The sequence below is a fragment of the Typopeltis vanoorti genome, chromosome 12 (assembly GCF_054136105.1).
Source record: "Typopeltis vanoorti isolate ZY-2024b chromosome 12, IOZ_Tvanoo_1.0, whole genome shotgun sequence".
Classification (NCBI taxonomy): Eukaryota; Metazoa; Arthropoda; class Arachnida; order Uropygi; family Thelyphonidae; genus Typopeltis; species Typopeltis vanoorti.
In genome coordinates, this window is record NC_143560.1 from 135,909,335 (window position 1) to 135,925,008 (window position 15,674).

At 36.1% G+C, this 15,674-nt stretch overlaps 1 protein-coding gene across 3 annotated transcripts in view; it reads left to right on the plus strand.

The window, feature by feature from the left end:
- SMC2 (structural maintenance of chromosomes 2) overlaps positions 1-12,525 on the plus strand; it is a 555,382-nt gene extending 542,857 nt beyond the window's left edge. For all 3 annotated transcript variants that reach the window (XM_090401108.1, XM_090401106.1, XM_090401107.1), the window contains one exon: positions 9,861-12,525. In XM_090401108.1, coding sequence (XP_090257234.1) covers positions 9,861-9,998 — 138 coding nt within the window. In that variant the 3' untranslated portion in view covers positions 9,999-12,525. The remainder of the gene's footprint in view (positions 1-9,860) is intronic.
- Positions 12,526-15,674: the final 3,149 nt, after the last annotated feature.

Here is a 15,674-nt window from a genome sequence, read left to right on the forward strand (position 1 = left end):
TTCTATATTTGCAGACAACTTCACCACATGCCTCTCTAGCTGAATCAATCAGGGCTTTCTTCAAGGCTTGCCACTGAATCACCAAGGTTTGATTCCTGTTCTCAAACTCTTTCATTTTTTCTTCAATAATCTTTGTGTATTATTACTATTATTACGGGCAACTCCAGGGAGTCATTTGACTCATCGAGGGAGGCCCCAAATCATATTCATCACAACTATTTGACATTCATACAGTATCTATCATACCTCGCCTTAAACTCATTCACTGTCACAGCATCCACCACAGACTCAGGGAACGCATTCCACTCATTCACTACTCTAAAAGTAAAGAACCCAGCTCTAACACCTTTACTAACCACACTTTTGCCCAGTTTCCATGGATGTCCCCTAGTCCTCCCACAACCAGCCCTGTTCTCAAAAATATCTTCTAAATTAATTTTATAGAAACCCTTCAGTAATTTGAATGTCTCAATCATATCTCCCCTCCTCCGCCTATCAACCAATTTTTGCAACCCACAAATCCTCAACCTGTTCTCATACGGTTCATTCCACAGACCTGCTATCATCTTGGTCACTCGCCTCTGGATCCTCTCCACCTCCTCCCCATCAAGAAGAAACCTAGGTGACCAAATCTGAGCACAGTAGTCTAGATGGGGTCTTATCAAGGCTCGATAGAGAGGAACAATAACCTGCTTGTCTCTGCTTGTCAACGTATTCTTCAGCAACCAAGTGATTTGATGAGCTGTTTTGGTCACTTTTGCAATGTGTCCCCTAAATTTCAATTCCTTATCTACCAACACTCCTAAATCTCGTGCCTCATCAATTTCCTGGAGCAGGGTTCCACCAATGCAGTAAACTGCCGCCAATCTTTTCACCCCAAAATGCATAACTTACGTTTTGCCACATTAAACTGACATCCATTCTCCTTAGCCCAGACCTCCAATCTATCCAAATCATCCTGCAAAATTTTGACGTCATCTGCATTCACTATTGCCCTACCCAACTTCGCATCATCCGCAAACAAATGAACTGTTCCTCTCAGATCATTTCCTATATCATTTATGAACAAATTAAACAGCAGTGGTCCAAGAACAGATCCTTGTGGCACACCACTAGTCACAGGCCGTCTTGTGGACTCTACTCCCGAGTAAACCACTCTCTGATATCTCTCCGTCAACCACCCTCCTATCCATCTCACCAACCCTATGTCCATTCCCATATGCTGCAATTTACTGATTAGAATTCCATGTGGAATCCTGTCAAAGGCCTTGGCAAGGTCCAGTAGAATCACCGTAAACCCATTACCCTTATCCAATTCAGCCGTCACTGTGTTATAATACGTGAGCAAGTTACTGAGGCATGAACTACCCTTCACAAAACCATGCTGTCCCCGATACAGTATCCCATTTTCTTTTATCCAATCTTGTATTTTCCTCTTGACTATCTTGACTCTAAGACCTTGACAATGATTCCTGATATGCTAATCGGTCGGTAATTTACAACAGCAGTCTTCGAACCACCTTTATGCAGTGGAACTATTTTCCCCTCTTTCCACCCGCTCGGGACTAACCCAGACCCGAGACTCAAATTAAACAAAATGGTCAAGGGTACTGACAATTCTTTAGCTGCTTCTCGTACAACACGAGCTGGTATACCATCCAATCCCACAGATGTATTGACATTGAGGTTATGCAATAGACTACTCACCTCCACTTCATTAACCACAATTCCCGTATAATCTACTGGTTTATTCGTTTCTGCAATATCACCACCTGGATGATATACTTTTGCAAAGTGCTCACTCAGTAACTCAACTATCTCAACTGATTCAGTTACCTCCCTACCATCGGCATTCTTTAAAATCAATCTGCCATGTACATTTTTCCTTTTACTTGCTACATATCTAAAAAACTGTTTAGGATTCTCTTTAGCCTGCATGGCCAATGTTCTTTCGTAATCCTTTTTTGCTTTTCTTACCACACTCGTCACCCTTCTGGCCTGCGCTTTATACCATTCATGTGCCTGCCGGTCACCCTTCTCCTTAAATTCCCTCCATAGTTGTTTCTTTTTTTGCAACTCAAGCTTAATGGTGTTATTCATCCATTTAACCCCTACTTGATTTATTATTCGGACTCTAGGTATACAGTCAGCCATTGCTTCATGCAAGCACTTCTTAACTACCTCCCATGCACTATCAACTTCTAGTCCTTGCAGTTGTACATGCCATGGCACTGAACCAATCAAACTCCTAAGCTTGTCATACTTTCCAGCCCGATAATTCCACATGTACCCTGTCTTAATTGAAAATTCTACACTTTTAGCCACCTCCCAAGTTAAGACCCTATGATCACTCTCACCGATTGGTAGCAATGTGGTCATATTTGTTACAGCCAAATCCTCAGATGTAATTACTAGGTCAAGCACTCTCTGACCCCTAGTATTTTCCATTACATGCTGTCGCAGATAGTTATCCCTTAATAACCGCATAAAATCCAGTTCCTTCCTCCCGTGTGTCCTCTCCTCACTCCAATCAATGCGACCATAGTTGAAATCTCCCATAATAATCACCCTCCTTCCACCCATTTCTTCTATTTGCTTGTGCATACTGTCACCACCATCTTTTCCATCACCTGGTCTATAGCAGCACCCAATTGTATATTTAGTTCTGCTAGCCACAATCTCACACCAAATGGCCTCAAATGTGCTCTTTTCTCTATCCTGCAATTCAACTTCTATTCTCCTTGGCTGGAGCTCATCAGCTATCATCAACAATACTCCTCCCCCCCATTTTATTCTCTCTGTCATTCCTGAACACACTATACCCATCACATTCAATCCCACTAGTTATATCATCTACAGTCAGCCATGTTTCACTAATACCTATAACCTGTGGTCTGGAAGTGCCAATCATGGCCAAAAACTCTTCCTTCTTGTTCCTAATACTCCTAGTATTAGTGTACATGAATTTAAGACCCCCATTAGCCCCAACCCTACCTTGATGCCTTATATTAACTATCCCACTCAGATTTGTTATCCTTATTTGCTCTGGCATATTATATTCATTCTTACATTCAACTGCCTCCATAAGGACTGTATCTCTACTCCCCCCCTAACAAATCTAGTTTCCCTGAATTTGCACATCCACTACATTCAGCAACACTTTCTCAAGTCTTCTTACACCGTAACCATTCAAATGCAAGCCATCCATATTATATAGATCCTTTCGCCCATCAAACTCACTCCACACATCCACAAATTCCACACCACTCATCATACATAACCCACGCATAAAGTCATTTGCAATTATAGCCCTCCTTTTAAACATTTCACTGTCATACTGTGGCAAAAGACTAATCATTCTAACTCTCTCACTCTTTTCTTTTGCTAACTCAAACAATTCATTCAGGTCTTCTATCATTTCCATTTTATCTCCTTTCAAATCATTCGTACCTGCCACAACAATCATTTCTTTCACCCTTTCCTTTTGCTCTCTAATAGACGCAGTTACGTCCTTTATGGTCGCACCAGGTTGGTACGATTTTGTCAAATCCTCTACTAACACACCTCGTACTAACGAGTCTCCATACAGCACTCTATCCTTCATTTTGTTCATGTTCACATTCATACGTCTATTTTTCCTGTCATACCTTTTATTATTGGTTGGTTCATTCAGTCTACTTTTGTTCATGCACTCTAGCTGCTGTTTTGCCCTTTCTATTGCACTATTCAACAACGCGATCTCACTCAATGCATCTATCTCATCTTTTTTGTTCTCTGAGAAACCATTTATACTATCATTCACACTTTCTACATTCACACTCTCACAATTTTCATGTACAACCTTGCCGTTTCTTGTCATATCCCTATTTCCTTCATTCTGAAGGTTGACAAAAATATCACACTCACGATCCGAAATACACTTTAATTCCGCATTCTCCCTACATTTTCTACACACATTCAATCCTTTATTATCATCTAACCGCACTCCGCAAAGCGTACATTTCACAGCTAGTACACTGACTCATTTCTTTTATGCTACCGTTCTTTGATAACGATGGCGAACCTTCATTACTGGCTGCCATTTTCCTTCGCACAGGTGCCATACTTATCTGTAACGTGTTTTGTCAAATTATACGTTATAACATACCAAAAATAGACACACTAAAATACGCAAGGCAAATAAAACACAACTACACAATATTAAGTAATTTGTATCGATAACTGAAAATGATACTTATCTTATTCGGAGCTTGCACGAACACTACTCATTACGAATTCATCTAGCGGCGACTTCCCGACATAGATTATGTTATAAAACGCTTTAGTACACTAACCACGCTAATAAAGCTCCAATAATATACCAAAATTAAACACTTAAGTCCATTAAATTGAATCCAAAACACCAATAAATCAACAAAAAACACAAATCTCTCAGGAGCTCTCCGATAGCACGTCCGTTCACCAGCTAGCCTCGACACCGATCAATCCTTTTATCAACTCAATCAACTTTTATTTGCTTTAAAACTTTATTACATGTTATTCTTTTCAATATGAAATTGAATTTTATCCTGCTCAAGACTAAACAGTGATTACTTCCAATTTCAAATCCTCTGTACACTCTGGTGTCCTGTACCAGGGAGAAAACATCACTATCAACGATAACATAGTCAATGAGACTTTTCTTATTCCTTGCCTCTTCTCTCTATGGGAATTTGGGCACATTTTTATGTGGAACATGGTGTTGGTAATAACCAGTCCATGTCCTGAGCAGAAATCCAATAAATATTTGCCATTATTATTAGCTTTGCTCTTTTCTCCAAATTTTCACAAAATATTTTTGTATGTCTCACAATCATTTCCTACTCTGCTATTTAGATCCCCAACAAGGACCAACTTTTCCTTTTTCATTGTGTCAGTTGCTTTTTCTAAAGCATCAAAAAATTCCTCCACTTCTACCTTAGTAGAACCTTCTGTGGGACCATAGGCATAAATAAGTCTCATTGTCCAGTTCCCCATTCTCATATTTGCCCACATTACTATACTTGAGATTGCCTGCCATTCAAGAAGATTAGCCTCGTATTTTGTGTTGAATACTATGGCTACTCCTTCTTTTCCTTGATTGTCATTGCCTGAATATAACATTTTGTATTTATTACTCAGAAAGATCTCACCAGTTTTGGTCTTTTTTGTTTCAGTCACCCCTATTATGTCGATCTGGTACTTATCTAATTCCTCAGCTAGCTCCATTTCTTTGCCCTTCAGGCTTCTTATGTTGATAGTACCGATCTTTAACTCTGGTGATGTTGAGTTGAGGTGTGTTTTCCGATTTGTTCCCAGAAAATAATTTTACTTTCATATCCATTTTATCAACTTTCATGCACTGTTTTTATCAGTCTCCAAATCTCAGAAAACGACTCTGACCTATTCTCCTTCTATGATGCTTGACCATCTGCAGTCCAACTATCCAGATAGTGAGGTTATCTACCTAAGTGATCTTAATGTCACAACTCCATCTGTTTCCCTTTTTCAAGAGCATTGAGAAGCTGGACAGAATGTGGTTGCTTTTGCTATATGCAGTGACCTAATGCAAATCATACATCTATGCTCTCCCATCACACTTAATCTCTTTTTTAACTTCCTTCTACATAAATCATAGAGGTCATCTCTCGTCTCAAAACTCAGATCACGATTTTTTAGAACTCTCCTTTGGCATATCGAGTGGAATGACGTAACAGAACTTCTGCTCTTCTGACCCAAACACCTGCTCTGATTGAGTCACACCAATTCTCCTCACCAGCATTGAAGGCCTGCATACCAAATTCTCACCCACTTTCCAAGCCCTGGTTCAACAGAAAGTATACAAAGAAGTTGATGGGGTGGGGGGGGGGGGATGTTTTCCTCAGATGGCTTGCATAAATAACACCACCTTCATACTCTGCCTCTGCTGTGGCACAAAATAAATGCAAAGTAACTATTGTCAAATCTGAATCTGATTTCATAAAAGCCAACAGCAAAAGCTGTACCTTCTGGTCCATTCCAAGGCCATTTCACCAACATCTACTCGCCTGCACTTCCATCTCTCTCTCTCATCCAGGTTGCACCACTGTTATGGCACCTATAGATAAACCTGACCTCCTGCCATCATTCCTTTCCTCCAACTTCTGCATAGATATCCAAGCTAACCATTCCATTTTTGACAGTATAACTCATCTGCTGCCTCTGAATTATCTCTCTTAAGTTTCAGTTCTCTTTTCTCTTGTACCAATTTTAGGGTTTCCTGAGTTATCCATTTCTTGTTGATCTTGTCTCTTTCAGGAATTACTTCCTCTACTGCTTTTTTTTAGCACTGTAGTCAGTCGTTCTGCTCTTATATTTATATTTGGTTTTCACTTGGGGTCTTAAGCTTAGTTTCCAATATGTTCTGATATGCTGTTCTTAGCCTATAAGGAAACTGTTTTCCCTTACAGTTTCATTATCTTTATACCAAATTAGAAATGAGACTATGTTAATTTTTTTTTTTTTTTCTTGAATCGACCATGGTAATTTGGCAAATTCTTCCTCAAGGTATATAAAAGTGATTAAAGATTTCCAATTTCTGAAATAAAACAAAGGATGAACAACTTATTGAAGATATCATCTGAAACTAAGTACAAACACCTTACAAGAGGTACTAGACCAATAATATTAAGAGACATAAAAATTCTCAAGAATGAAGTATAGGTCTGCTTTTTTGGCAAAAAAGCTAGATACTTAAAATCTCTCTCCTCAAAGTACATGTGGTTATTAATACCTCATTGTTCAGTCATTTTTTTATTTAAAAATTTTGGTGGATTTTCAACAAAACAAAAACATTATATCCCATAATCTGTCAGAAGAGGAGAAAGCCCTTTTGATTTCCACAGAATTGCTGGAGTATTATCCCTGGGGTGTGGGCAGAAGTATACATAACTTTTCCACACTTTCCTGTTGTATGAAGGTGGTCTGAAAAGTTCTTGGCCTAACAATGAAAAAATCTTGAAATTATAAATAAATTTATAATTTCAATTATTTTTATTTTTCAACATAATCTCCTTTAAGACTAATACATTTATTCCAGCACCATTATCCCGTCCCTGTAGTGGTTATTAATAACCACTACAGGGTTATTAGTAAGCTGCAAAATACCCCTCTACAGCTGCAATCACCTCTTGATTCGAAGAAAAACGCTGACCAGAAATGAAAAGTTTTAGTTTTGGGAAGAGATAAAAGTCAGAGGGAGCCAAATCTGGGGAATAGGGTGGATGTTCCAACAATTCATAGTGCAGATAGATCCCTTAATTTTCCCATTACCAAAACACCTTTGTGGGCAGGTGCATTGTCCTGATGAAAGATGGTTTTTTCTTCTGCAAACCATGTCTTTTCTCAAGAATTGTTTTGTCTAGTCCGGTTAAAAGATCGGAATAATATTCTCCAGTTATTGTTTTACCCTATTCAAGATAATTAATAAACAAAACGCCTTTAGCATCCCAAAACACTGATGGAACTGACTTTGCCTTCTTTGGCACTGAACAACTGGCTTCTGTCCACTGTTTTGACTGTTTGGATTCTGGTGTGTAATGGTGAATCTAAGTCTCATCCATAGTAATAAATTGATGCACAAAATCAGTTTTATTCTTGTTAAAATGCTCCAAGCACTGTTCAGAGATTTTCATACAAGTGCCTTTCTGATCTGCTGTGAGCAAGTGCAGAACCCATCTTGCACAAAGCATTTTCATTTACAATTTGTCATGCAAAATATATCCTACACATTCTTTTGAAATGCCTATAGTCTCAGCAATTTCATGCACTTTGACTCACCAGTCATCCGATACCATATCGTGCACTTGATCAATGATTTCTGGTGGTGTTTGTCCAAAAAAGCAGACTTTTTGGACATCCTTCATGTGGATCATCTTCAAGGCTGGTACAGCCACATTTAAACTTGGCAGCCCATTTTTTAATTGTCGAAAACGAAGGAGAAGAGTGCCCATAAACTTTTATGAGCTTCAAATGAAATTCTTTTGGCGTTAAACCTTCTTTTAAAGAATTTTATAACCGCACGATACTCAATTTTATCCATTTCAAGGGATACAGACAAAACTTTTGCTTCAAACAGCTGTATAAAACAAACTACTTGATAAAATGACTTGCAATTTCACATGGATGCTTATATCACATGAATGCACTGATTTTTTTTTTGTATTTCTTTCTAATTACCTGATATGTTGCCATAGCTATAATAATGGGTTTATAGAGATTTAGTTTGAGCCTTTTTAAATGCTGTTATTTTTCCATATTTTGTTTAATTTATTCATATTAGACCATGCTATGTTAAGTCTACTGTTTTTGCATTGTCGAGGTTAAGTAATGACACTGCCAAGATATGTAAATTGGTATACATGTATATGATTTTCTGAGTTTATTGAATTTTTTTTTTCATTGTTTTTGTTATGCAAGTTTGATTTTCCTTCCAAAAGTTTTGCATTCTTCATTTAAAATTTTTGTCTTTTCTAATTGTGTTCTAGATTCTGCATATTTAATGTGGTTGATATTTGTGCTGTTTATTGTAGACCTCCCTCCTTCAGCTATTAGAATTCAAAGAAATAAATTTAAATAATTACTAAGTTATGAAACACAGGGATGAAGAGTGTTACTTACTATGAACAAGATAGCATCGGACTGAGTGGGGGTTGTCAGGATCATATTTTTATTTTAAGTGAAATAGTAGAGAAATCATGAAAAAATAAAAGTGATTTGTATATTGGTTTTATTGATCTGGGAAGGGCATAAGTTGTCTAGAGAAAAACAGTTCAAAACTTTACAATTACATAGTCATTGTACTGAGTAATATACAGTGTGTATTTAATGTTGTAAGACAGCTGTTAAAATTGGAGAATAGGTTTGATGAAAATATGTGTAGGAGAAGAGCTCACATTCCCACTGTTCATCTACATAGATCATATTGTGCAGGAAAGTGTATATTCAACTCAGCTCTTTATTTAGTGCAGATGGTGTTTTGCTCCTAAATAAATTTAAAATGTCTTCAGGACTAATTAAATTGAATAACTGCTATCTATGGTCGAGGCCGAGAACTTTTCAGACCACCCTCATACATTATAATGACCTTCTTGCTAACCTCCAAATCCTATTGATAATTTTTCTGATGACAATAAGATTGGTATGAAAATCAACAGTAAAAAAAAAAATCATGAAAACAGATAGTACTTTGGACAACACTTTACTGCATTTTCAGGAAATGTTTAGCAAACTTGTTATTTTATGCTGGAATTTCAGTTAGAAAAGACCCAGAAGAATGATAGGGTGATGCAGTTAGTAGTGCTTATCAGAAAAGTATAAGATCTGACAATATCGAGGACTGGAAAACTGACACATTAATTTTAAGTTCCGGTTGTGATTGTTCATCATATTTTATGTAAAAATTACACACATTACGAGGTTTTGCTTTGTGTGTATATCACTTTAGGAACAGTTTGTAAAATGTGTACATTCCTTATAAATAATTAAAATAAGTTTTACTTTAATTTATAAGTTTAATTCTGTGTAGTCAGTGAAGTTCATCTGTCTTTATATATATTAAAACACCACTCTGACTATACAGAATTTAAAGGAATTTGGTTACTAAACATTCTTGAGTCATCTTAACTTTGCTGTAAGTTTGTCAAATTTTTGGCTTGACTAACTATTTAAATGAAGGAAGAATTGGTCCTACAAATAAAAATAAATATACCATATATAGTATATATGATATTGTAAAATGCACCTTTTTTTTATTGTTTTAATTTAATCTTTAGTCATGGTAATTCTTTTCCTGTTTATTTCAGTTTATAATTGTTTCCTTGAAGGATGGCATGTTTAATAATGCAAATGTGTTATTCAAGACTAAATTTGTTGATGGAATGTCCACAGTATCCCGTTTCAGTCAAATCAGAACACCATCCAGTAAAAGAAATCAGCAGTGATAATTCTCATTAAATCAAGAGATGTTTAGTGAAACATTTAAAAAAAAAAGGAGAAGGAGAATCTGCTTTTTTATCTAAACTTGTAAAAAGCACTGCTTGTTTACTTCAAAGGCTATTTATGATAAACTACAACCCTTGCCACATAAGGCAAGGGTTATAGTTTACTATGGATGACCTTGTTTAGCTCCTCAGTTTAATTGGACTTATTTGTAAAATAAATAAACTTTGCATTTTTCTATCTTGATATATTTGACTCATGATAACAGAATATGCTACTATAACAGAATCTCTCACTAACATATTGCTCATAAGCTCCACCTAGTGCTATGCTAAAAGAAATGCAAAACTACCCACTTAATAAACTGTTCCTGATTTGCTGTAGTGACAGGCAACTATATTTGTAAATTCATGTACCACAGTTAACTCTTTATTTCTATAAATTTTAACTTCATAATAAATTTGGTGTGCGGCTAGTGTTATTACTTAACTGCGTTTTTTTTTAGCAGAATAGACCTGTCATTAATCTCTATTGTCAAGAAATTGGCATTGATTTCTATATTTGCAGTCTAATAGTTCAGTTATGTTATTCCCTTTTCTGACTGGGTACTAGGTGGAATAAGGATAATATAAATTTTCTTCCTCTTGCCCGAATGGGAGGAGAACAACCTCTGCTAACGCATTCCTGGATGCTGACAATGCAAGTTCTTTCTTAATATCCTCGTTTTTAATATGATATTGCTATTGATACCCATCTGTTCATGCCCCTAATCATCCGCATAAAGCAAAGAGCTGACATTAACATCTCCAATCTCGATATCAGGTTTAATAACAGAGGAAACAGTGTACATCCTTGTCTGACACCAGATTTAACATTAAACCACCTTGCTGTACTTCCTTCAATTCTAACTGCTGACTTACAACTCAAATAAAGACTAACTATTGCTTGATATAATGCCCCATTGACACCATATAACTGTAGCATTTTGAATAGCTTCTCTCTTGGCACCTTGTCATATGCCTTTTCCAGATCCACAAAACTTAAATAAAGATCTTTGTTATATTTCTATGATTTCTCAACTATCTGTCGTAAAGTGAAAATCTGATCCTGACAGCCTCTATTTGGCCTGATTCCAGCTTGTTCTTCACCAAGCTTCTCTTCCACAATCCCTCTCAGCCATTTCTCAAGTGTACTTGCATATATATTACCAGGAACACTCAGTAGGGAAATACCATTGTAATTCTCACATTCAGTTTTATTTCCCTTTTTATATATATGGGTACTATGAGAGCTCTACTCAATCATCTGGAATTCGTCCTTCTGTCCAGGCCTTCTGAACTATGCAGTGCAGCCACTGTAAGACTTTCATACCTCCATGCTTGAGCATTTTTGGTCAGATATCATCTACTCCTGCTATCTTTCCACATTTCAGACTTGTGATGCTTTTTCTACTTCAAACATGGATATGTATTCCTGGCTGCATGCCTGGTCAGTGTTTTTTTACCACTGTGCTGTCATCACTGCTTGTTTCATTTAGTAATTTTTCGAAGTAATTACTCCACACTTCAAGGATATCTCTTTCTCCTGTTTTCATGTCACCTTTATCATCTCTAATTCTTTTTACAGCCTCTTTTTCTCCATTTCTGGCTTCAACAGATGCACTAAAAGAGTACAGAGAATAATGTAAGAGAGCTAAGCTATGTGTAAAAGTAGCTAAACAAAAGCCATGAAAAGTGGCAAAATGTTTTGGAGGTTATTGTACAAGCTTAGAAATGGAGGAAATAGTACTGTAAAAGGAATTAGGAATGATAAAGGTGGTGGCATGAGATCTGAAGTTAAGAATATCCTAGATGTCTGGAGTAATTACTTTGTAAGGCTGTTAAATAAAACGAGCAGTGACGGAGCACTAGTAGAAAATTTTCAAGAGGAATGCAAGCAGGAATACATATCAGTACTTGAGGTAGGAAAAAAAAGCCATCAAAAACTTGAAATGTGGAAAGGCAGCTGGAGTAGATAATATGCAACCAGAAAGGTTAACGAATACCTCCTTATTTAATACAGAGGTATTGTTTTGCTGTGGCTACATTGTTTAATTCAGAAAGTCAAATTCCACATGATTGGAGTAAAGCTTTAATAGTTCCCATCTATAAAAAAAGGAAAAGTTGAATGTGAGAATTACGGAGAAATTTCTGTACTGAGTGTTCCAGGTAAGATTTTGGCAAGGATATTTGAAAAGAGGATGAGAAAATTTATGAAATAGAAACCTGGAGAAAAACAAACTGAATTCATGCCAAATAAAGGTTGTCAGGATCAGATTTTCACTTTGTGACAAAGGGTTTAAAGAAAAGGTTTATTATGACAAGGTGTCTAGAGAAAAGCTTTTGAAAACACTTCAATTATGTTTTAAATGGAACATGATACATACATAGTCTATATATATATATATATATATTTGTATGCTGAAAGAAGTTCATGACATATTGAGTGAAATATATAGGAGTAATAAATTATATTTAGTTTTCTGTTGTATGTGTGTGAAGTCATTATTTAATAATTATATTATTAATTAATGTCTAACGTCTAACATGCCTGTCTCTATTCAACTTCTATTAACAAATTATAAAAATGAAGGAAAACTCACATTAAAATTTATTTATTTATAGTATTTTCACCTGTCATAGGCATTTTCAGTACAGAATTACAGGACAGCAATCGAACAATATCAAAGAAAAAGAATTTTGGCATTTGAAAGAACTTGTCACAGGAAGATTCTAAGAATAGGGTGGATACAGAAAATCAAAAATGAAGAGTTCTATCGGAAGATACAACCAAAGGAGAATCTAATGCAGAAGATTATACAACAGAAGCTGCAATTATTTGGACACATCTGCAGAATGAGTGAGGACCAGAAAATAAAGAGATTCATATTAGGTATTATGGATTGTGTAAACAGAAGAGGTAGACCATACAGAGAATGGATAGATGACATAAAGGACTTTGGAATGGGTTTACAGAAACTGTGGCACATGTGCACTGGACAAAAAAAAAATGGAAGAAGATAGTGAAGGAGGTATTGGACACCAATGGACAGTGAGCCCATGGTTTGTGATGATGATGAAACAAACAATAACAGACAATTCTAAAAAGTGTCACCTTAGTAGCATATGTAAGATATCTGAAATAGTCACTAATTTCCTAACTAATAATTTCCTAATCTCCTTTCTATATCCATTAAAGGGGATAGATGTAGAACATCAGATCTGTTTGAGTTTTGACATTGGAGTAAAGTTTCACATCTTGCTTTATAAAGGTGTTCTTTCAGCAAATGACTTATGAACTCTTATCTTGTTCCAATGAACTCTGTTTAGTGCAGATGGCATGCTCAGCAAGTCCAGACTGTTCAAGCTCATAATATTTAATATGAGACGTGCTTCTAAATGAAATAAAAGCAGATCTTCCAGTTTGTCCAAAATAGATAAGCTGCAAGAGCAAGGAATCTGGTGGTGCCTGGAAAACCTAGAGGTGGAAGCTTATCCTGAAGAGAAAGGTGGAAATTTTTTTAATTCAGTAGCTTTAAATTTTTTGCTATGCATTCAGAAATGAGTTGCACATAGGAATAAAATAGGAATTAGAGTTATTTCTTTTGTGTTATCAGAGACAAATATTCCATAACTGTTAAATGCTTTTTTGATGAAGGAATCATTAAAACCATTTGATAAGAAGGTGGATTTAACATACTGTAAAAGTTTCATCAGAAGAACATAAAAAATGAGCATGCTGTAATGAGGTCATTGATAATTCCAACCTTTTGACTAGGACGGTGTTGCGAATCAGTGTGGATATAACAGCCTGTATGATTCTTCTTTATAATGGAGAATAGTAAGCTTCCATATGGTTGGTAAAGAATTAGTAGATCAAAAAAAGGTTATTTGTTTATCTTTTTTTTTTCTATGGTGAATTGGATCCTATGATGAAATGCATTTAATTTGGAAAGAAACTGCTGTAACTCAGAGGAAGACCCATTCCAAATTGCAGAAATATCATCCACATATCTGTATCAGTGTGTACATCTAGGTAAAATATTATCAAAGAAATTGGACTGCTCATAGCTGTTCCTTCATTCTGTTGATATAAATTGTTTTGAAATGTGAAATAACCAGTTGAACAATGTTTTTGTGTTGAAACTTTAAATATTTGAAAACTGATTTATTGCTTATGAAGTTAATTTGACAGGAATTGTCTTAATGTTGTACTACTTAACAAAAAGTCAAACTCATCAGTCTAGGGTATTGAGTTGCTGTTGTACACTGCTGAAAACAATTAAGGGATATTTTAGTTTCTGTCGGATAATTATAACTATTGGGTACTTTATACATGAATAAATATTTCTTACTTATGGATAGAGTGTAACTGATCAGATATTGTTTAAATAAATAATCGATATTTATCACAAATTTAACAAATTATACATTTTAGCGTGAAATAATTTTAATAAGAATAACAAGAATAGCCAAAATAGCGGTACATCTTGATTCCATGGACTGGATAAGATGATCAAACAGTTCTTGTGGGATATTTTCTCACTCTTATATGAGAGCAATTTCGAGCTCTTGAAGCAATCGTGGTCAGTCAAACAGAAATGCACCTACCTAAAGCTTCCCATGCATGTTTGATTGGATTACAATCTAGTGAACAGGCAGGCCAGTCCATTTGTTCAATACCTTCTTCCTCAAACCACTCTTGTACCAAATTTGCATGGTGTGGACGAACATTATCATCCATAAAAATGAATTCTTGGCCAATTGCAGCAGCATATGGACGAAATATAGATTTCAAAATCTCATTGCAATACCTTTGGGCTGTAAAGGAATCATTTCTGATAAAATAGAGATCAGTATGGCCACCTATACTTATTCCGGCCCATACCATCAAAGATACGTCGGTTATCTGGTTGCAGACTGAACCTGGACTCGTCACTAAAAAGTACACGAACCCAATCCTCGTTTGTCCAATTGCAGTGTTCCTGTGCCCAAATTCTTCGGGCTCTTTTGTGATTTCAAGTGTGGAATGCAAACCATTGGCCTCGAGCATATAAACCTATGGCATGAAGATGATTTCGAATTTCCTGTCTCCAGAAAGCGAGTCCAAAGTTCGCAAAATTATGCTTTGAGATACACGCCACACTTGAGCGACAACTTGCTGCATTTGTCCAGCTTCTAATCGACTAGTGGCTCTCCAAGCCATGGATTCTGGGATATCATGTTGCTCTGCCATTTTTAACAAAATAATGGCTAGTAGGTGACACAAGTTTACAATTGAAGTGATAACTATGCACTGCAGAAGTGAAGTCTTAATATGATTTTGTACGCAGTTGCATGTTCTACACTGTTGTATATTAAGAATATTTTAAAATAAATGTGTTACATTTGTAAGTTATTTTTATAACTTTATAATTTCCAAGAAAACCAAAATATTCCTTAATTGTTTTTAGCGGTATAACTTATTAGAAAACATTTCAGACATAAATGGGCTTGAGACATGCAGTTAGTGTGCATGGCCTTTCCTAGCCAGGTCAACCCCCTTCAGTGGTTTGGACTGTTTCTAGTAGCAGATAATACCACTATAACCTCTAGGTGGTAGTTGACTTTCATTGCCCAGTGAAATGCCATCACTTTGCT